Source organism: Hemitrygon akajei, chromosome 12 (assembly GCF_048418815.1).
Source record: "Hemitrygon akajei chromosome 12, sHemAka1.3, whole genome shotgun sequence".
NCBI classification, from domain to species: Eukaryota; Metazoa; Chordata; class Chondrichthyes; order Myliobatiformes; family Dasyatidae; genus Hemitrygon; species Hemitrygon akajei.
Genome location: NC_133135.1, coordinates 79,091,514 through 79,115,321, shown reverse-complemented (window position 1 = coordinate 79,115,321; position 23,808 = coordinate 79,091,514). Strand labels below are relative to the sequence as shown.

General features: G+C 38.4%; 1 protein-coding gene across 13 annotated transcripts in view; it reads right to left on the bottom strand.

Moving 5' to 3' along the window:
- Positions 1-23,808, bottom strand: part of prrc2c (proline-rich coiled-coil 2C) — a 98,971-nt gene that overhangs the window by 37,264 nt on the left and 37,899 nt on the right. For all 13 annotated transcript variants that reach the window (XM_073063569.1, XM_073063562.1, XM_073063570.1 and 10 more), the window contains exons 5-16: positions 22,865-22,993; positions 19,712-19,941; positions 16,491-16,555; positions 15,527-15,657; positions 15,361-15,448; positions 10,599-10,776; positions 9,833-9,919; positions 9,017-9,683; positions 5,185-5,357; positions 4,086-4,383; positions 2,954-3,164; positions 255-2,459 (exon numbers count right to left, since the gene is read on the bottom strand). In XM_073063569.1, the coding sequence (XP_072919670.1) occupies positions 255-2,459; positions 2,954-3,164; positions 4,086-4,383; positions 5,185-5,357; positions 9,017-9,683; positions 9,833-9,919; positions 10,599-10,776; positions 15,361-15,448; positions 15,527-15,657; positions 16,491-16,555; positions 19,712-19,941; positions 22,865-22,993 (4,462 nt within the window). The remainder of the gene's footprint in view (positions 1-254; positions 2,460-2,953; positions 3,165-4,085; positions 4,384-5,184; positions 5,358-9,016; positions 9,684-9,832; positions 9,920-10,598; positions 10,777-15,360; positions 15,449-15,526; positions 15,658-16,490; positions 16,556-19,711; positions 19,942-22,864; positions 22,994-23,808) is intronic.

The window sequence follows — 23,808 nt, the reverse complement described above, 5'->3', positions numbered from 1 at the left end:
TAAAATATCCATTGATCAAAATTTAGTATTTTTGGCAAGCAAGTTAACTTATACCACAAATGCCTTGAAAAACATTGCTAATTCATTTCTAACTTGCAATTATGATCTAAGCATTTCAAACTGCAAGAATAACCCAGTTATCTTGGTATGTCACTGTATCTTAATTGACTGAAGATCATCAAAGAGTTAAACTGAAAATGTGGTGCCCAATAGTACTGATAATTTGTCCTCAAATTACTTCCGGAAGAACTTACCCTCTTCTACCAGTCTTTGATGATAATCCACTACGCCTTTCATTCTTGTTTGCAGAATAATTTCTGTTAGACTTGTTCGCCCCACTATTGCTCCTACGATTCTGTCGATCTGTTCCTGGACGCTGACTGGAGAAACTTCTTTTTGCAGCATCCCTCTTTGGAAGGAAGTTACTTTCTCCAGACTTTGTAGCCTGCAAGTTGATATCCGTAATTTTCTTTTCATCTCTTTCACGCCTCTCATTGAAGTCACTGCTCTCAGAAGCAGTTTCCCATTCTTCATTAGCCTGATCAGAAGAATTCTGATTGGATAAATCGGGTGACTTGCTTCCAGCTAAATCCAATGAGGTTGGATGTTCCTGCACATTACTATTAGAGTTTGTATTTATTGTTGCAGTGTGCTCATTTACTTTAGCTGCAGCTTCTCTTTCTTTCAAACGCCTGAATCTAGGTGGTTTATCTTGTCTTGGTGGTCGAGTGGGTCTTTGCTTACGAAGTTGTTCTCTGTTATGGTCAAACTTGCGTTCTGATTTAACAGGTCTCTTATCAAAAGGAAGAGGTTCAAAATGGTCTTTTTTTGTTTCCCCATCATCCCTCCTGGAAGGCTCTAATCTTGGAGACCATATTGAATTAGAAGGTCCTGACTTCCTCAATGATGCAGACCTTGAACCACCCCGGCCTCCTGTGCCCCTACCACCACCTCTATACATCCCTCCCCTTCCACGTCTCGATGGTTCACCTCGAGGAAGAAAACCAGGTTTTGGCTTTGAGTCAACATCTTTTGAGACAGGTTTCTCTGACGATCTGTTATCCACCTTTAAGGTGCTTTCAGATCTAAAAGACTTTTGAACAGGTTTACTGTCTGGCCTTCCCTCTTTCTTCAGGCATTTCCCTTTTGGTGGATTTTCTTTGTCAGAAATTGTTTCACTGGCACTTTCATGAGCTTCAGTATCAGAATCTGTTTCAGAGCCATGTTGTCTGCGACGCTTTGGAACCTCTTCAAAATCAGAACTTTCACTGCGTGTTTCACTCTCCTCCCTTTGCCGAAAAGAAGATACATTCGATACGTTTTCAGACCTTTGTCGTGACTCTCTGTAACGTGGATATTCCCTACTACGACCTCTTCCTCCACGTCCACGGCCACTGTAGGAACCTCTAAAGCTGTGCCCTCGAGAATAGAATTCTCCACAACCTCTACCCCTGTATACCTGCTCAGGAAACCAGTCACGCTGTTCCCTAATCTCTTTCCGGTAGTTACGTGGGGGCAAACCAGAATCTCGCCTGGCTGAAAACCGGTTTTCAATATGTTGTTTATCTGAAACCTGATTTTTAACATGTGCTTTCTCTTGCTTTTCATCTTTTGATGTTTGATTTGAAACTGCTTGATTGTTGTTTGTTTTACCGACTGACGTAATTGTTGATGGAGTTTCTGTTTTATCAATTGATGGCTTTAGATCCTGGCCTGCTTTTTTAATCACAGATGAGGAAGTGTCCAGAGGAGATTTCTCAGCTTCTGGTTTAACAACTACTTTGTTTGCCTGTGATGGCTCTCTCCTTTCTGTTTTTGCAGTTTTATTGCCTTTTATTGGAATGGAATGACGTTCTTCTTTTTCCTTTCTTTGTTCGCGTTCTTCTTTCATATCTCTTAGAACAGGTTTTTTGATTGGACCAGAACGTCGCACAGGCCTCATGTGGCCTTCATCTCTCCTAGAACCAGGTCTAGGACCCCAACGTGTGTCATACCTGGACTCTCTCCTAAATGGCTTCTCAGTTTTTACTACTTCGAGTGTTCTACTTTCCTTTTTTGCTTTTTCATCTGGTTTGTCTATGTGGTCTTTTGATTCCATAACCCTGTTTTGTATTTTAATTGTATTTGGCACAGAATCAGTCTTTTGATCTTCCAATTTCAGCGAATGGTTGGACCCATGAGACAGGTTTCTTTTTAAAACTGTCCTGGTTTCTCCACGCAAAATTGGCTCTTCCTGTGAGCCACGAATCACACCAGAATCCACAGGTTCTAAGTTCCCAGGATCACCCATATTTTCAACCTGAACAGATTGCTCATCTTCCAGTGATTTATTTGTAAACTTTCCTTTTTCATCATTAGTCTTGTCCCTGAATAGTTCCTGGTTCAAATGTGGTGACAGCTGTCTCTTTTCTGTAGAGTAGGCATGCAACTTTCTCTCTTGTTCTGCAACTACCTCAGATCTGGAGAAAAATGGTTAAAGCCATGATTACAAAAACAGCAGATGAGTTCTCTAACATATTACATTCATGTCATCATGAAACTTGAAATATTTAACATAAAATTAATGCACGATCTCAATGAAAGTGACTTTTTTTGTTCTTCTTTCTGATGGCTGTAGACAGCAAGTGAGCTTGAAAATCACTATGTACTTCAAAAAGATAAGACTAATTTCTGGTTCTCACCTTCATCCAAATATCCATTCAATACATCCAATACATTCAATGCTAATAACAATTGAACAGAAATTCATGTGAATATTAATCACCTCCCTCCCCAGTATGTTCTAGCCTGAGGAAGGTACTTTTGGGTTAAATTATGGTGCCTTTACTGCCAGTAGATTTCCAACACATTTAGTACCCAAAAAATTGAAGCCCTATTTCTATAAGCCATAGGTTTTTGAAATGAGAACTTCAGAATAATTTTTCTTTATGGGATTCCTACTTCAAACACTTGCCTTAAATCTTTACTTTCTTCCACGACTACCGTAGGAGTGGTAGTTCGTTGTGGTTCAGTGTGAGGATAAGACTCTGACCCCCACACCAACTGAGGCTCAGCGGACTGAATGGTATGATCTCTGGTGGGACGTGATGGATGGTCAAATGTTTCAGATCCTGATCCAGAACTGTCAATTTGATCCCTCCTCATTAGCTTCGTTGGTATCATACCTGTAATGAACAGGAGTTAAGTAACATTGCTACAACAAATTGATAGTGGCTGTGCTAAGTATTAGTCACTAACAGTAAAATATCAGAGAAATGTTACTTTTATTACAAAAAAACTTAAATAATTAGAATTCACCTCTGGACACAAAATATTTTGTAAAATGAGGAGCAAGCTGACGAGAATTAATGAAATCAATTGAAAGCAAATTGGAAGGCCATGCCAATAATAACAACATTTTAAAAAGCACTATGCTATCTTCAGATATCTTTCTATAGGTCCAGTACTTGGAATACGAAAAACAGGAAATAAAAAGGGAAAAAAAGCAGTCACCAGAAATCCTGAAATAGAAGAACATGCTTAAAATGTGGCTAGTCAATATATGTGAAGAGAGGAAGAGTTAATGTTTCAGATCAAAGACCCTTATTTTCAGCATTTCTTTTGCACTTGTACATGAAAAACATCTAAATTACAGAACAGCAGTTGAATTCAAAATGCTTTCATTTTCTTCCACATACTACAAATTCATCAATTTGAATCAACTTTTGTTTAAATATCCACGATTCACAGTTCCCCTCCCCCAATTATTAATTCACTACCCAACATTTCTTTGCTGGTCAGATATACAGCTCCTGTTAAATTAGCCAGCAATGAAGCCAGTGGTACTTTACAGAGAACACTTTTAAAAAAGTAATCCCACTCTTGCCTATTAGCTTAAAAAAATCTCTTCTCCCTGTATCATTCAACATAAAGATGACTGAGGAACCAAGCTCAAAATTGATTCCTTCCAATCCACACGATCACTTTTCACCAAGGGTCATTAGCTAGCAAATCCAAAGATTTTTAATTTCACTTCTTTTAAAAGCAGTTGCAAAGAAAATCATGGTTGCATAACATTATACCAATTTGAAACTTAAATTACTAACCAGGGTGAATTTGTGTCATATCCATTGGTGGCCTTCCAGATATAATACGTGGATCCAAATAGGGCTGCATCATAATCCACCGTGGATCAAATCCCATTGAAGCCAAGTGCTGATGATGAGGAGCTAGGGGTGTCTGATATATAGGCCTATGCTGTGGAGGTGGTGGCACAGAAGCACCAGAAGGCTGAGGCTTGGCTTGGGTTTGGGTCTGAGATTGGGCTGGTGTTTGGGATTGTGTTTGTTGATGGATGCCTGAAGGCTGCTGCTGCCATTGGTGTTGCTGCTGCTTCATCTGTTCCTGAAAAGGAATCGTCATTAAATTATTTGAGCCACGAACCTTTGAGGATAAGCAATCATGTAGCTATATCAATAAAGATGCATATAAAACAGGAAAATGCTAGAGACGCACAAGCCAAGAAGCAGCTGTTGAAAGAGAAACAGCCAATGTTTCAGGTTCATCAAAACTGGGCAATTCAGATCAAGCTTGGATCTGAAACCTTCCACAGCTGCTTTGTCCTATTAAGTACTTCCAGCATTTTCTACTTTAAGTTCAGATTTCTCGCATCTGTAGTTCTATTGATTTTTCAAAGGCATTAATATTGCAGCTTTATCAAATGACAATATCACATTATTTATTTGCAAATTAATAGGCATATCAAATATAGCAAGTTAACCAAGAAATAATGAGTTACTTGTTTTACATCAAACTCAAAAGTAGATTGCTGTTCTGTAAATGTGCATTTTTCACTTCCTATAGGAACAATCTTTAAAATAGAATGTCAATTTCATTACAAACCTAGTTTTTTGAATTGTGTTTAACACTGATATTAATTTATTAAATAAGCATTTGACGATTGAGCAGATTCAAGAACTCAATGGCAACTGTTACCTACAATGGTAGAAACAGTATACTTACACCAGGCAGCATTAGTTTGTACTAACTTCAAACTCAGATGAAACTTCTATGGCTGATTGACTATTACAAAACCAAGTACTCACATCAATGCTAATTAGTACATGGACACACATTTTGTATCGAAATACAACACGAAATGCCAAGTCAGCTATGATACTAGCCTATTCCACCACCAGCCCCCACCTGTTGTCGCTGAAATCGTGGTGGCAATGACTTCTGAAACTGCTTTGAGTAACCCGTGGGAGCAGCAGGCCGCGACTGGGAAGCCAAATCAACATCCGCATCATTTGGCGTTTGTGTGATCTCTTTTTCATTGAGAGGACTGTCCAGCTGATCAATGGGTAGAGAAACACCATCTGCCAATACAGGAATTCAAATTGTTTATTACTTTCTGCGCAGTAAGCACATGAGCTACCCCATGCTACTTCTTTGCTCCTGCCACTACCTCCCCCCCCAAAAAAAATCACTATTCATTAAAGGAGAGGGAGGAAAAAAAGATAGTCCTATTTGCTTAACATTAGTTGTCAGGAAAATGTGAGATAATTGCTAAGTGACGCCAATGCTTGAAGAAGCATAATGACTCAGCATAGTCAACATAGATAAGTCAAAGAATGTTGAACAAATTTGTTGAGCTTTGAATATGTCACTACTAGGATAGTGAATGTAGTATATTTTGATTTCTTAAAAGCATTTGTGTAATAAAACGTAACATAAAACATTATTGCACAAGTTGAAGATCATGGTGTTATAAGTAACATATTGGGCATGCATACAGGATCTGTTGACAGAAAAAGAGAATTGGATAAGACCATATTCATGGTGCCAAGCTGTAACTCACAGGTTAGGTACATAAGGAGTTTAAGGCTTAGTGACCAAGGAAAGCAATATTATCAATGGTTGATGATACAAAGGTAGCTGCCACGAGAGGCAGCAACTACAAAATGAAAATATTATAATTCTGCTGAGTAAACAGATGGTAAGGATGTTTCTTTTGGTGGGGGAGTTAGCACCAGATATAATAGCCTTAAAGTAGAAGAATATCCCTTTAAAACAGAGATGAGGAGGAATTTCTTTAGTCAAAGGGTGGTGAATTCATGGAATTCATGGCCACAGACAGCTAATGGAAGGAAGCCAAGTTATTGGGTACGTTTAAAGCTGCTGTTAGTGATGAGTGGTATCCCGCTGGGGTCTGTGTTGGTACACTTCTATTCACGTTAAATGTCAATTATTTAGATAAAGGAATTGATGGCTTTGTGGCCAAGTTTGCAGAACTTACAAAAATAGGTGAAGTGTCAGATAGTGTTGAGGAAGCAGGGTGCTGGCAGAAGGACTTAGATTGGTGTACTAGGCAAAGAAGTAGCAGATGGAATATAGTGTAGGAAGTACACGGTCATGTATTTTGGCAGAAGGAATAAAGGCATGAACTATTTTCTAAATGGAAAGAAAATTCAAAAATCGAGGTACAAAAGAATCGTAAGTCCTTGTGCAGGATTGCCTAAATGTTAACTTGTTGGTGGTAAAGGAGGCAAATGCAATGCTAGCATTCATTTTGAAAGGACTAGAATACAAAAGCAAGACTATAATGCTGAGGCTTTATAAAGGATTGGTCAGACCACATGGAGTATTTGAACAGTTTTGGGCCCCTTTTAAGAAAAGATGTGCCGCCATTGGAAAAGGCCCAGAGGAGGTTCATGAGAATGATCCCAGGAACGAAGAGGTTAACATATGAGGAGCTTTTGATAGCTCTGGGGCCTGTACTCGCTGGAGTTTAGAAGAATGAGGGGAGGATCTTACTGGAACCTACCTAATATTGAAAGGCCTAGATAGAGTAAATGTGGAGAAGATGTTGCCTAAAGTAGGGGAGTCTAGGACCAGAGAGTATAGCCTCAGAATTGACAGATGTCCATTTAGAACAGAGATTAGGAAAAAGTCCTTTAGCCAGACAGTGGCGAATCTGTGCAATTCATTGACTCTGCAGGAAAAGTGATTGGGTATATTTAAGTTGGAGGTTGATAGGTTTTTGATTAATAAGGACGTCAGATGTAATGGGGTAAAGGCAAGAGAATGGTGTTGAGAGGAATAATAAATCAGCCATGATGTAACAGCGAAGCAGACTTGGTCTGAATGGCCTAATTCTGCACCTATGTCTTATAGCCTTATATAACAAATAACAGCAAAGGTGGTTATCTATTTTTGAAGCATGTATAGAAGAGTATTATTTAAATATTGCCAGACTCTTCAATGCTGCTTTTTTGAGTAATGTAGACATCTACAAGATTAACAGAACGCAAGGAAACAAATGTGATGTTGTCGTTAATACCAATGGAATGTGTACAGGACCGTTTGTGGCAACAAGATCACCCAGAATACAGTGCACTCCCTTATTTATGGAAAGATATACGGCAAAGATTTATTAGATTAACTACTAGGACAAGGAAGTTGCCTCATAAAAAACTGAGCAGAACAGGCCCATATTCACTCATGTTTAGAATAACAAGTGGCATCTTTTTGAAACAACATCAAGAGGAGTAAGATGCTTTGAGAATATTGCTGCTGGTAGAGTAGGCTAGCATTGGGTGCTCCAGCTCTTTAGTGCATGCATCAGTATTTTTGATAAAGGGGACCAAGTGCAATAATTCCACCACTGTTGTTACAAAGCTGCAAAGCAGTGTGGCCTGTTAAAAAGGTAGAGGGGCTTCAGGGCAACTTAGGGAAAACAAAATGGCAGACTGCAAAATATGAGGTCATCAATTTTGGAAATTATAAAAACAAACAGAATGTTGTTTGTTAGAGAGTGGTGTTTAGAAAGTCACAAATCACTGAAGTACATACATATGTTCATACAGATACAGCAGGCAATTTAGATAAACTTCTATTGCAAACAGATGAGTGTAAGAATAGTCTCACCAAGGCTCAATTACAACCTTGGAATACAGTATGCAAATCTGCTCTCTTTACCCTAAACACAATAGAAGTGCAACAATTGCTTACCACACTGAAATTGAGGAATATATGGTTAATGTAGAAAAATGGTGCCTTGGCCACATTGCTAAAGTGCTTGAGTAGACACAAGGAGCCTTCTCTTGCTTCTAAGTAAGTTTTCAAAATCTCAAGAGTAAGGGGTCAACTGGTACTATGTGATCAACTCTTACCTCCACTGATGTCTTTATTGAAGTCTGAGACCAAGTTACCCAAGCATCCTGGAATACATTTCACTTAAAACAGTAAGTCTCTCTGTCTTTTCCCCCAAAGGGTCATGACAGAACAACCTCATTCTAGACTGGAAGCCAAGCAGAGCAGACCAGTGGGCTAACTCTGCTCCTATACCTTTTAGTCTTCCGTCTTATGTTAAATGACTGATAGAGAAATAATCTAAAAGACTAAATAAGATAATCCCAGTTAAATATTTGAAAATGGGCTACAGAATGCAGTACTATTTTAGAAGAAACTTCAAAAATCAATTTTCTATTGCCTTCCCAATCTAGAACCAGCTCATAAAATAATACCTCGCCTCCTATCAGGAAATAAAATCTCAGATCTTGTCAGTAAAATATCACTGGACCAAACAGTCATGGGGAATTTTCCCTATATGTTCATACAGACTTTAGCCTATATATATTACTCCCAATTCCTGCATTACATCCATATTCTGTGTGCCTTGCCTGTATAAATAACTTAAAATATATAGTGGTCATCTCTGATTCCATGAAAACCTCTGGGCAGTAAGTTTCAGATATCTCTCATTCTGGATGTGGGAGAAAAATCCTTCAACTCAAACCCCTTTTGAAACTCCCACCTCTTGCCTTAAACCTATGCTCTCTTGTTTTTGCTACCATTATGTGGGACCAAGATCCTGACCATCCTATTTATGCCACTCTATCGTCATCCCTTAGCTCCACTCCACGCCTCTAAGCTTCAGATAGCATGTTTTTATTTCAACATAGTTCAATATTAAGAGTTTCCTAAATATTTAACTACATTAATCTACCCACATTTTCTTCTGAAAATTAAGTACCTGATTCAGTTTGAGTGCTGCTCTCATTCTCTGTTTGCTGGTCTTTGAAAACAGACTCATTACACGGCTCTTCCATGATTTTTTCAACCTCTCCCTCTCCCTCTCCTTCATTTGTATTTTCCTCCTTTTCCTGTGGGCAATCCTTTGCCTCTTCAGTCTCTTGTTGCCGTGCTTTCTCTTTTTCCAGTGGTTGTTCCTTTTCCACCTCTTTTTTCTCCTCATTTACCTCTGATAGTTCCTCTTCCTTTTGCTGATGGTTTTCGATCTTTGCCGACTCCTCCAGTTGCTCCTTTGCTTTTTCCTGTTCTTTTATTGTTTCCTTCTGTTGCTCCTTTTCCTGTTCCTTCTGCTGTTCTTCTTTGATTTCCTTTTCCGGTTGCACCTTCTCTTTCATCTTTGCTTTTTCTTTTTCATTTTCCTTTGCCTTTTTTTCTTGAATTCCAAACTTCTCATCAAGTTTTTTGAGTTTTGCTGCACAAGCTGCTAACCTCTGCTCCTCCATTCGCCTCTCCTCCTCCTCACGTCTTTTCCGAGCTCTTTCAACTGCAGCAGAAACATCAGAATTTGAGGCCTTTCTTCTTTGTCGCCAAGCTTCATCACCATCACAAGGTAATAGAGGTTTGATAGGATGCTTTCCTGGCCCAATTTGACGACTGGGAGGTAGGTGCTGTGATTTAATTGGAGAAAAAGTACATTTAAGTCACTCTTCAGTAACTCAAAATTAACATGTCATTTTACAATAAATTTTTTTATAGTAACTTAATTATAATATAGTATGTTGCACTTTTTTCTGTACTGCTTTGTTCTTTAGGTTACCTGGGAAGCTGGTTTCTGATTAACAGAAACATTTCCTAGTCCTCGCAAGTCTCGTGCTGCAGTTTGCAATGATGTCCGTCCAAACTCCTACAGAATAAACAACTATTAGCATTTTATTCAAAACTGTGCACTTTAAAGCGATTAAGTCCCTTCAAATGGGGGGAAAATGATATACACAGAGCTGAAATGGACAAGTTAGAAGTTGTTGAACAACCTGACCCGTCTTAACATTTAAGAAAATGGAACAAAAGTATGTGACAAAAGTGCCAGCCTGCTTTGCTCTTGCAAATACCTTCCATTCCAACATAAGGAAATTTAAAGATCTACTCTTATCCAATACAACACCAGGATGTAACTTGTGGTCTAGGAGGCTTGCAATCCAGACTCTATGGACATTTCTAGAGACTGGAGTAAAACAAACATTTTACTTTGATCATCAACTGCACTCACAAAGAAACATGAACAGTGAAACAAAATGTTTCTTAAAGAGGAAGTTACAAAAATATACCAATGACAAAAGTCATGAAGGGCTATGTTGAATGACACAGAAGCTTTTTATTATTAACCATAGTAATGATAGGATATCATGTTGAACATGTTATGGGTTTCAGGAGTGTACATATGAGAAAGTACATGACTCAAAAATTGCACGTTCAGGGGAATACGTCAACATATTCATGGGCTCAATAAATTATGATCTTGAAGAATGACAAGACCGCATATTTTACCTAGTGTCACACAATCAAGGAGTTCTGAACTTAATTACCTGGCGATCTGACTGTGGGTCTCTATTTGGAGAACTGTTGTTCGGTGAAAGTGGAGCTGTTTGTAATGTTGCACGCTCAACAGCTGTATCTTTACCAACAGGACACTCTGTTTCTTTCCGGACATCAGGACTCTCAGTTCTTGATCCTAGGCTTTCTGCTTTGGCGATCTGCTCAGCACTGTAACCATGCAAAGAAATAAAACTTTAGTAGTCTCCAAAACACTAATCCAAAGGCTATATCCACACTAGACTGGATAATTTTGAAAACGCCGGTTTCAGGTAAAAACAATAGGCGTCCACACTATGTGTTTTTGAAAATATCTCTGTCCACATTGAAACGGAGATTTCGGCGAATCTCGCCGTAAAAGTGCGTGTTTGTGTAGTTACAGACTACGAAGGACAGCTGTTGGTTTTCGCGCAGGAGAACTTAAAACTGAAAAAAAAAACAACAACAAATACTGGAGCTTACGGAGGCAACCGACAGGGAGTTCACAGACAGTATGACCTTTCTGACGATGAACATTGAAAAACTCACTAACTCTGTTGCATTAATAAAGCACCTTGTTAAATGTATAAAACATGTCTGCATCAGTGTAATCTTGTATTTCCATACAATGTTACATTAGGCTGTTACACATCTATTGTCAGAGAAGTACTTGCATAAATAGGTAAACCACCTTCATACAAGCAAGGACAGAAAACGGCAAAGTGAGTACAGTATACTTATTTATTCAGTAAGTTATGGGTCAAAGTATTTGGTGAGTATATTTCTAACTCTTCTGGCTTCAGTCTCGTTGCCGTCTGTTCTGAAATTGTTAGGCTGCATTCAAGAAAACAATGAAATAGCACGCTGCCATCTGACAGCGTTTTCAAAAGTCTCCGGTTACCCCGTCCACACTGATCTGCCCAAGCAGCATTTTCAAAAATATCCACCTTGGAAAGCGTTTCTGAAAAGCTCCGGTTTCGGGGGATGAAAACGCCGTTTTAGTGTGGACGGAGGGTAAAAACGAAGAGAAAAAGCTTTGGTTACGGATTTATCTGGCGTAGTGTGGATGTAGCCTAAACCTAATAGCCAGCTCCACATTCCAAACCCCGCCCTCCAAATTCAAAGCAGTTGCATTTCCATAAAATAGAATCAATTTGACTTTAAAACCTCAAACTATAAAGCTTACTCTATCTACCACATAGAACAGGAAAAGTGTATTCCTAAAATAACATTAAACTGCAGTATTTCTTTGGGGTGGGTCAGGCAAACTATTGGCCCAATGGTCCTTGATCAACTAAAGAGACAACTGGCAAATCCTATGGTTTAGATATGGCCTTCTGCCAATCCCCTACCACTGCATCAATCCAGGAAGAGGCATTGGGGAGCAATGAGATAGAACACCTGGGCAAGTAATGATGGTTACAGGAGTTTGGTGGATATTAAGATAGATGACCAGAGGGGGTAGAGAAATGGGACACTACACATTAGCAGTGGGGAAAATGTCCTTTTAGTTCTTTAGAGGCCAGACAGTGAAGCCTTTTAATCAATGAAATATGCATTAACTCTTCTGCTGCTTAAAGAGAAGAATTTTGCACAAATGATATAAAATGAAATTTATATATTGCCTGGCAGCGTTCAGCCTCCACTGTGGTACATGTATAGAAATACTAGCAACAGCTGCAGCTCAGAACCCTTCCTGATCTGAACATGGCTTAGCAAGCATGATTTCAGGGACATTGTTTTTAATGGGGCTGACTGGCTATTTTATACAGCCATTATTAAAACAAACTAGAGTTTTGAAATTTGTTGATTTTGAGGATTTGAACATGCCTGAATATTAAGCTCAATTTGCTGCATACAGGTATGGGTAGCTTGAATTACCAATGGTAATGAACTGGTAATGGCATTCAGTGAATATCAATAGTTCTGGCCTTGTAATGAAAGAAAGATCATTAATGAAACAGGTAGAAATGAACAGGCCTCTGAGGAACTTGCAGAGTGACAACTGGAGCCAGGATGACTAGCCATCAAACATTCACAACAATTTTTTTGTGATACATACTATTCTGATCACTGGAGTCCTTACTCTTGATCATTGACTCGAGTTTTACCGGAGCTCTCTACCCATGCCCAATCCACCAGGTTTTCAGAGTATGCCCCATTTAGCACAGTTAACATGCCAAAATAACTGGAGGTTCCAGATTAAACTACCAAATCTCCTTTTAATAGAAGCTACTCTTTTGAGATTTGAAGGAGAGGGAGAAAACTCGTGTATAGGATTAAGATCATGCAGCAATCATGCAATGAATCTGTAATCTTAGATGAACAAAATAGCACAATTTAGAAGTGAAACTGTAACCTGAGGAATTAAAATCATAAGTACATCACCTATTAAAACTGAACATAAGCATCTTGAGACTTGAGGGAGAAAGGAAAAACATTCAGCAATTCAAGGCATTACCCTGCCAAGCAAATTACAATTTAAGAATGTTATGGATCAAATAACTGCAATTCATACTTTTCATGTGGACCTCAGATCTTTGGACATATTTAAACAAACACAATCATGGTAGAATTGCAGCATCAAATCACATTCTTACTTTGGAAGAACAGAACAAAACTCCCTCAAGTATAAAATATTAAGATAGAATAGAAAATCTTAGGGTTCAAGATTCAGGAAAAAAATTATGCTTAAGACATAAGTATTAAAGCCCTACATTTTTTGCTGCAGTGTAGTCCACAATTGTTCAATATATCTATAAAAATGCCAATAAACACAAGTTATTTGTCAATATTTATAACGGGAACTTCTACAATGATTTATCGTAGATAAAATTTGCCAAAATCTCTAAATTTGTAGTTTATAAAATTAAAGGACTTTGATAGGGAGATTAGGAAAACAGAAAATACTATTTCACAAAAAAGGTGGTTTATCAACTTTGTTATTGACAAAGAAGTCTCAAAGAAAATGCTGAGAAAGGAATGCTTCTCACCAAGATCTGTACTCAGATATAAGCTACTGTTCTGAGATGTGTATGTAAAAATATGCAACAATACAAATTTCTTAATCAATATGCAAATAGACTAAAACAGTTCCAGAGGAATGAAAAATTGCAAATGTCACTTCATTCTTTAAGAAGAGATGGAGGTAAAAGATCAGAAATTATAGGTCAGTTAGCCTATCTTCAGTGGTTGGGGAGATGGTGGAATCCATATGAAGGATGAAGTTTCCGGGTACTTGGGGGCATATAATAAAATAGGCCAAAGTCTGCATAGTTACACGAAGGGGAAATCTTATCTGACAAATCTTTCGGGTTTCTTTGAGAAAATAACAAGCAGGATAGATAAAGGAGAACCAATGGATGCTAATTACTTGGATTTTCAAAAGGCTTACGACAAGGTGGCATGCATGAGGCTACTAAACAGTCTATGGTATTACAGGAAAGATACCAACATGGATAGAAGATTGGTTGACTGGCAAGAAGCAAAGACTAGGAATAAAGGGGACTTTCAGGTTGTCTGCTGGTGACTAGTGGTATTCTGCAAGGGTCATTGTTGGGACCACTTAGTTTATGTTATATGTCAATGCTTGGATGATACAAATATAGGAGGAGGGGCATGTAGTGTAGAGGAACCATGGAGTCTACAGGACTTAGATTAGGAGAATGGGCAAAAGAGTTGGCAGATGGAACACTGTGCAGAAAAGTGCACGATCATGCACTTTAGTAGAAGAAATAGAAGTGTAGACTACTTTTTAAACTGGGAGCAAATTCAAAATTCAGAGGTGCAAAGGGACCTCTTGGGAGTCCTTGTGCAAGATTCCCTAAAGGTTAACTTGCAAGTTGAGTCGATGGTAGTGAAGGCAAATACAGTGTTAGCATTTATTTCAAAAGGACTAGAATACAAAAGCAAGGATGCAGGCTTTGGTTGGACAGCATTTTGGGCCTCTTATCTATAAGAATGTGTGCTGCAATGGGGAAGATCCAAAGGAGATTCACGAGAATGTTTTCAGAAATGAAACGATTAACGCACGAGGAGTATCTGATGGCTGTGAGCTTGTACTGAAACTTATTGGATACTGAAAGGCCTAGATACAGTGGACATGGAGAGGTTGCTTCCAAAGGTGGGGGAGCCTAGGACCAATTGGCACAGCCTCAAAGTACAAGGACACCCCTTCAGAACAGAGGGTGGTAATCTGTTGAATTTGTTGCCACGTGGCCGTGGAGGCCACGTCATTGGGTATATTTAAAGCAGGTTCTTAATGAGTATAGGCAACAAAGGTTAGAGAGAGAAGGCAGGAGAATGAGGTTGAGAGGGATAAATCAGTGATGGAGGAGTGTTGAACAGTCTCAATGAGCTGCATGGCCTAATGCTGCTTGTTTGTCTTATGGACTGAAGACATTAAGAGAATGGTATTGTTCACATAGACAGAAATGAAAACTGAAGCCATGTGCTTCCCCCTTAATTTAACCTGTATCTATTACAACCAGTTTAAAATACAAACACTCAGGGCAAACACTCAGATTAAGCACTTGAGGATCATCAAATGTATCATGGCACTAAATAATATTAAACTAAAAACACTGAGGACTTCAAAAATGAAGAAATAATTATTTCACAGCATTAAATATCAAATAGAATTGGCTCTAGAAATTCTGCTATACTCAAATGGAAATAAAACTGATGGACTTTTGTTACAATTCAAATCTTAACTGGCCACCCATTAGGTTTTTAAAACGCTGACAATTTGTACTCCATTTAGAAAATAATTCATACCGCTTTTCATTTTTGCCTTCTGTGGATCCTCCCTCATCTTCATCACTGAAATTTAGCTTCTCAGTGTAATCCACCTCAGATTGGGCCCCTGAATAGAACAAACACTCAATTTAATTCCTCAATTTCGACTTCTGCTGAAAACTTATCCAACATTTGATGGTTTTACCTGCCCAGCCATCATCTGCTTCAGTATCCAGGTTATCAAGTTCCTTCAAATCATTTGCATTAATAATGGAGGGCCTTTCAAGGAGGTCAAGAGCCCACTGAGTATTTCCTGGCCTTGCGGAAGCTTGGTTCCTAAATGATATTAGAAGTCAAAACAAGTTTAATGGCTGTTAAATACATTTTACACCATGAATACATCCAGAGTTTAAATTAATTAAAGCACAGCATGTACAGAAGAGAAAAAAAACAATTTATCAAATGGAATAATATTCTACATTTGTTAAATAAAAAGCAGTCTGATGTCTAAACTTCGATATTGATAGCATCCACCTATCTCAAAAGACCATGGAGTGAAACTGACATGACCGCTCTAGGGCACAAGCCTGGGCAGAAGGTATGGAGATTCTGGGATGCCCAGTCATCAAGCCATTCCAGATATTCTATCTGGGTTTATTCCTGTAGCCTTCATCTCTCTCAAGGCTGCCCATAAGGCAGTGGGGCTAGTTACCCATAGCTGGGGATCTGGTTCATATACTTAATAATATATGCATAATCCTGGCCCTTCATCTTGCTAAACAAATGTGGCAATGGTTTTAGACCATGAGCAATGAACTGTTAATGGTACATAACTGTGGACTTAAGCTTATTCAATTTTCAATGTGAACAGTTTTTTTTGAATGAAAGAGGGAGGTATTTCTAGTCTTAACAGAGTATTCCCTTACTTTAAAAGGGCATCTAAAACTAATGCTAAAATAATACTAAAATGTCAAGCACATTGAGATTTGAAAATTTAGGCAATTATGGTTTCCAATGCAACTACCACTGGAATCTCAGTAATCGTTTTATCCAGAAAAAAAGTACAAAGATCAGCTGCCCTAATTTTTCATTTTTTATGAAAACAAAATTATTCTATTATCCTCAGAAGCATGAATTTTGTCTATGTTTTGAAAATGTAGAATACTTACTTGGTATTTGGTGCTGGGTATGGTAACCGATATGACCCTTGCATTTTTGCAGGTGGGTAAGACATCTGAAAAAAGCAAACACTTGCATAAATGTTCATAGTTCAACTTACAAGAGAGAAAAATCATTCATACTTAATAAATTCAAATTTGAATTTTAACTTCCTACATTAATTCAATTGTGATTGAAAACAATGCTTTTAAGATGTAGACTTTGAGAACAAGATTCAGTTATACAGTGCTCTCCGTTTGGTCAAGGTTTTTCAAGATATTTCGTAGGTGCATTGCAAATGGCAAAGGTGATTCTAAGAATAAGTACTGTTAAAGAGATGAACTGTAAAGCCAAGGCATGGAGTTGTTTAAAGTAAAGGTGGCTGAACCTTCATAAGGAAATTAGGGGTACATTTATAATAAAGAAAAATAATGCATAAGTTTGTGTTGTTTCACCTTTGACTTGTCTGAAAAATAATTTGCTTGATTAATTTGTGGGCTCATCTAGCATATATTACTGAAAGCAATTTGATCATAGCTGTTTCAAAGGTAAATCACTGCTGAGTGCAGGTTTGACCATCATTTTCTAATTGTTATTGATTGGTTAAAAAAATCAAATAATTTAAAGCATTTCTTTGAAGAGAAGATAGAATATAAAATTTTCTTAATTTGCCCAAGAAATTTAAAATTCTGCTATTTTTCAATGGATACAATCCTGCCTTAATCTTGTTGATTTCATTTTACACTATGAATAACAAGGATCAACATCTCACATATCATTGTATATTTTCAAAACTCTTATTTCCAACAATAAGCTTGCATAGTATAACCATTGCCAAACAAAAAACCAATAATTAAGTACCCGTCAGAAGCACCATCCTTTGAGCAAAATGTCAAAAATCTCATTTTTATTCAACATATGCCTCTAATAAAAAAAACAAATTCTCTTTCCATCTTTAATCCATCAATTTACTTAACTTGTTGTTCTCCCTTCAATCCATCAGACTCTGCCTTACTTCACTTCTGATATGCTTGCAACACAACTACACAAGAGGATAGCTGAGCACCATTTAGCCCAATATGCATGTTCTCTTTGATGGAACTACCAAACATCTCACTCCTGCATTTACTGCATGTTCTGCAATTCTCTTGCTTCTACTTTTAAAGATATTAATTTTGAATGTTACCATTAAAGGACTTCTATCACTGTTCCAATCACCCTAGATAACAAGTCAGTGTATAAAGCATAACTTCAGTTAGCTCAGAAATTAGTTTGAACTTGTGTGCCTTAATTATTAATCTTTTCTTACCATTATTAATCATTCAGTTGACATCATTCCTAATTCTGACCATCTGCTCAATTTTAGTCCTCTAATCCTTCCTATGATTTCCTACAGTATTTTCACAAAACTGATTTCTCTCATTTCTGGTAGCAGCCAAGTGTACACTTGCACAACTGAAAGCATACAAAATACCCCGTAATTCTCCTAAAGAACCTGGAATCAAGTATTCACTATTCTGCAAGACTTGTCAGACATCTTGAAGACATGCAGAGGTACCACCTTTTCAGGCTGGGGGAAGAGTTTTATACAGTTAATGCAAAAGTTTGGGCACCCCTGGTCAAACTTTCTGTTACTGTGAATGGTTAAGTGAGTAGAAGACGAACTGATCTCCAAAAGTCTTAAAGTTAAAGATGAAACATTCTTTTCAACATTTTAAGTAAGATTAGTGTATTACTTTGTTTCGTACAATTTTAGAGTGAAAAAAAGGAAAGGAGCACCTGCAAAAGTTTGGGCACCCCAAGAGATTTGAGCTCTCAGATAACTTTTACCAAGGTCTCAGACCTTAATTAGCTTGTTAGGGCTATGGCTTGTTCACAGTCATCATTAGGAAAGGCCAGGTGATGCAAATTTCAAAGCTTTATAAATACTGACTCCTCAAACCTTGTCCCAACAATCAGCAGCCATGGGCTCCTCTAAACAGCTGCCTAGCATTCTGAAAATTAAAGTAAATGATTCCCACAAAACAGGAGAAGGCTGTGAGAAGATAGCAAAGCGCTTTCAGGTAGCCGTTTCCTCAGTTCGTAATGTAATTTAGAAATGGCAGTTAACAGGAACGGTGGAGGTCAAGTTAAGGTCTGGAAGACCAAGAAAACTTTCTGAGAGAACTGCTCGTAGGATTGCTAGAAAGACAAATCAAAACCCCTGTTTGACTGCAAAGGACCTTCAGGAAGATTTAGCAGACTCTGGAGTGGTGGTTTACTATTCTACTGTGCAGTGACACCTGCACAAATATGACCTTCATGGAAGAGTCATCAGAAGAAAACCTTTCCTGCATCCTCACCACGAAATTCAGCATCAGAAGTTTGCAAAGGAACATCTAAATAAGCCTGATGCATTTTGGAAACAAGTCCTGTGGACTGATGAAGTTAAAATAGAACTTTCTGGCCGCAATGAGCAAAGATATGTTTGGAGAAAAAAGGGTGCAGAATTTCATGTAAAGAACACCTCTCCAACTGTTAAGCACGGAGGTGGATCGATCATGCTTTGGGCTTGTATTGCAGCCAGTGGCACAGGGAACATTTCACTGGTAGAGGAAAGAATGAATCCAATTAAATACCAGCAAACATCCACTGTCTGTAAAAAATCTGAAGATGAAAAGAGGATGGCTTCCACAACAGGATAATGATCATGAACACACCTCAAAATCTACAATGGCCAACCTCAAGAGGTGCAAGCTGAAGGTTTTGCCATGGCCCTCACAGTCCCCTGACCTAAACATCATTGAAAATCTGTGGATAGACCTTAAAAGAGCAGTGCATGCAAGATGGCCCATGAAGCTCACAGAACAAAAAGCCTTTTTCAAGAAAGAATGCGTGACGTTCCCCCAAACAAGAATTGAAAGACTCTTAGCTGGCTACAGAAAGCGTTTACAAGCTGTGATACTTGCCAAAGGGGGTGTTATTAAGTACTGACCATTCAGGGTGCCCAAACTTTTGCTTCGGGCCCTTTTCCTTTTTTGTTATTTTGACTGTAAAAGATGTAAATAAAAAAGTAATCTGTGCTTAAAATATTAAAGAAATGCGTCATCTTTAACTTTATGCCTTTTGGAAATCAGGTCATCTTTTACTTGATTAGCTATTCCCTGTAACAGAAATTTTGAATGGGGTGCCCAAACTTTTGCATGCCACTGTACATATATAGTCGTCTTTACAGCAAGGGATTAGTACTTACATACGGTGTCATTATTCCTCTAAATTGTGGTGCAGCTGAGATAACCAGCTGTCCATTTATCTTAGTTACAGGCAATGATGTCTTTTCTCGTATATCACGTTTATCAAGACCCCTGAATCCATCATTCAGTTCTGGCATTGGCATTCTGGTCCCACCATCTTCTAAATTAGTGGGCTTTCCATCTTGTTCCATCACTGTTTTTCCTCCAGCGTCTCTCCAAGTAGCAACATCTGTATGATACAAAATGTAAGTTAAATTCTATATTGTATCGAGTGGTATCATTTAGAAACACACCCAGATTGTTCCTCTGAAGCCTCAATGTATCTGAAGTCCTAGAATCAGAAAAGTACAGAATAGAAATTGTCCCTTTAACCCACCATTCTGACCATAAAACCCTGTTTACATTCATCTTACAAGAAAGTCACATTTTATTATCCACATATTCCTATCAAGTTCCAAGATTCTATCACCTGCAAACTTGGTAGATTTTAGAGTGGCCAATTAAGCTACAAACCTGTGTGTGTTTTTATTTTTTTGGATAGGGAGGAAACTGTCCTTTTCCCTCAAAACATAGCAATGAGCATTGCTGCCAAAAAGTTCAACTTTCATCTCAGCTGTCAACAGAACATTGCTCCAGAAGTGTTGTGGAACACCCAGGTGGTCTTTTGCAAACTTGAGATGTGTAACATTTTTTTTTTGGGAGAGCAGCAGCTTCATCTGTGGTGTCTTTCCATTAACACCATTCTTGTTCAATGTTTTTCTTATAGTGGACACATGAACAGAGACTTTAGCAAGTTCTAGATTATTTCTGCAGGTCATTGCTGTTACCCTTGAGATCTTTTTCACCTCCTTTAGCATTCAGCATTACACACTGTGCTCTTTGTAGGATGCCCTAGGGAGAATAGCAACAGTACTGAGTTTCCTTCATTTCTAGGCAATTTCTCTTCCTGTGGACCGAAATGCTTTTGTAGCCTTTTCCGGCTTCATGCAACTCTATAATTCTTCATCCAAGGTCCCTGTAAGCTGTTTTGATTGAGGCATGGTGCACATAAACAGATCTTTCTGGAGAAGAGCAGGCTCTGCCAGTGACCCGACTTTGTGTTTCTTTTGCAGGGTAGGGCACCTCTACAACCCACACCTCCAATCTCATCTCATTGATTGGAACACCTGACTCCAAAAAGCTTTTGTAAAAGGCATTACCCCAGGTTCTCTTACTTTTCCAACAAATACATGTAATATTGGATCTTTTTTTCTCATTAAATAAATGAAGTATAGTGCTTTTGTGTTATTTATTTAATTGGGTTCTCTTTAACCAGTTTTAGAACTTGTGTGAAGATTCAATCACATTTTAGATCATGCAGAAACAGAGAAAATTCTACAGGGTCCACAAACTTTCTACCACCACTGTATGAGACTACAACATAGCTGCAAGCTTTCCAAAATGGAAATCCCCCTGAATTTTTTTTTGTTTTAATAGGGTCAATCTGATTTCTTCACAACTGCACAGGACAGTACTTGCTCAAACTGCCAAGTAGAGACTGCCTGCTGTGTAATTCATGACAGGAAAAAATACAACCTGATGGGGTAAAATGATGCAGAGCTGGAGGAGACTTGTGTGAAGCAAAAATATCAGCGTAGATTTGCAAGAAAAAAATAGCCCGTGTTACAGTGGCTGGTATGGAATTTTAGTTGACTCACAATCTCCATCTATACACAGTAGCATAGCAGTTAGCACGACGTTATTACACCTCAGGGCAGAGTTTGGAGTCCACTTCTGGTGCTGCCTGTAAGGAATTTGTACATTCTCAAAGTGACCGAGTGAGTTTCCTCTGGGTACTCCAGTTTCCTTCCACAATCCAGACATACTGGTTAGTAGGTTAACTGGTCATTGTAAATTGTCCTGTGATTAGGCTAGAGTTCAATAGGTGGGTTGCTGGGATGTGTGGCTCGTTGGGCCAGAAGGGTTTGTTCTGCACTGCATCTTGAAATAAGTAAATAACCTGAACTATATGGGGAGAGCCAACTGAATTGTTCAACCACATACTGCAGGAATCTGGCAAGGAACAGCAAGATCCATTAAAGATGCAAAATACAATAATTTTTTTTGAAGTGTAAGTGAAATTTAAGCAATTTGTCATTTTCTCCTAACCTTTATACTTGGAATTCCAAGTCAAACAAATAGATATGCTGACCTCTGCCTTGTACAGGTCTGGAGAGTTGTACTAACCCAGAATAACATGAAATCTCTCAAAATAAATGTGCTCTGCTGGTATCAGGTATTCAGTTATTGAAGTCACTGTGATTTCATGCAACTCAAACTTTTTTTTTTGAGGCTTAAACACATAGGTGGGGAAAGAATTTTTAAAGACTAAAATTACTACACTTGCCCCATCATGAAATGTTCCTACAACCAATGATCTCACTTTAAGGACTCTATCTCTTGTTCTCATTATTTATTGCTATTTATTTATATTTGCATTTGTACAGTTTGTTGCCTCTGGTTGATCTTTCATTGATGCTTTTATAGTTACTATTCTATAGGTTTGATGAGTATGCCCACAAGAAAATTATTCTCAGGGTGGTATATGGTGACATACATATACTTTGAAAATAAAATGAACATGTAGATTAAGTTATGATACTGACCTGATAATCCAACAGTGTGCACAGGGCTACCCAGCTTAACACCCATCATATGTTTAAAGCCATACGCAAGAATAAACATTTGGGAGACCAGCAGGATGGATTTACCAGCTGCAGGCATCATCTTCTGTATGAAACTTGGTTCACAGTTGCATTTCCAATTTGTCAATTATGAAGAATTCATAGGGATAAAACCCTGTCATAACTTGGAAGACTGGTAGTTCACTGGATCGTTCTATGAAACTACTGTCAACATCACCTTTTATTTTGGTCTGATCTTAATACTCCGAACATTTCCAGCTTTCATCAGCTGGAGACGCTCACAAGAACTCTAGCACAGGAAAAATCCCCATCTGTTTCTCATCAACGTTAACAGTAAAGTCAATACAGCTAAGAAAATTCATATGTTAATGCTCCAGCTGACAGGAAGCAGCCAGTGATCTTTGGAAGCTACAAGAGATGCAAGAAGATGGCAACAGAGTTAGAAAAATTGTAAACTTGAACACCTACATTGGGGACGTAAACTGGGCCCAGATCCAAAAGTCTCATCTGGCAACTCTTTTACAGTTTTATCTTGATCCCCAGCTGCCTGCAGGCTTGGGAACTCATGCTGGAAGTGACTGTTTAAACTTTGAATACCTGAATTGAGATACCAAAAAAAGAAATTATAAACATAATTTGCCTCAAATAGTTCTGTGTATTTCGTTTGTTTTTCAAAATCTAATCAATTATACCAGTAACATTTAATTTTAACTTATATTTTCATACAGGCTTCAACTTAGATATGCCCCAAGAAACAAGGGCACAGATGCTGATGAGAAAGATAGCAGAAATAAGAAAATAAAGGTGGAAAGTAAGAATACAGCACAATTAAGTGTGGAATTACAAAATAATCCCTTCCAGACAATTCGTCTGATGTACGTCAAAATTCAGGAGGACCTAAGGCAGGGTAAGAGACATAGAAAGCTAGAGTCAGAGAGCAAAGATTACAAGATGGGATCAAAGGAGAAGCAGGCTGTTGATGTTTCATACACTGGAAGACAGAATACCTTTGGTTGAACACCAAAGAAATGGTTGCGATGTTTTGGTGGATGGGACTCGAGCACTGCCAACTGTGGCTGATGTCTAGTAGGAAAACTCTGATCTCAAACCTTCGGTGCTTTGTGGCTATATCCACTTATGGGGAAGGCTTTAGGACTAAACCCCAAGGAAAACTCAGGAGCTGAAGTCCCTAAAGCAGTCCTATGTTGAGTTTAATGCTGACTGTCAACTCCTGTGACATCACTAGTGCCAAACTACATCTGCCTCTACCATTACTTTGAATTCATCAGCTGCGTGGAGAAGGAGAGCCTGCTACATTGGCAACAGCTTGCTCTTCATATTGTACTGCCTCAGCTTGAATATGGTGTAGACAACTGGGATCTAATAGCCATGGTCAACACTGACCAACGGAG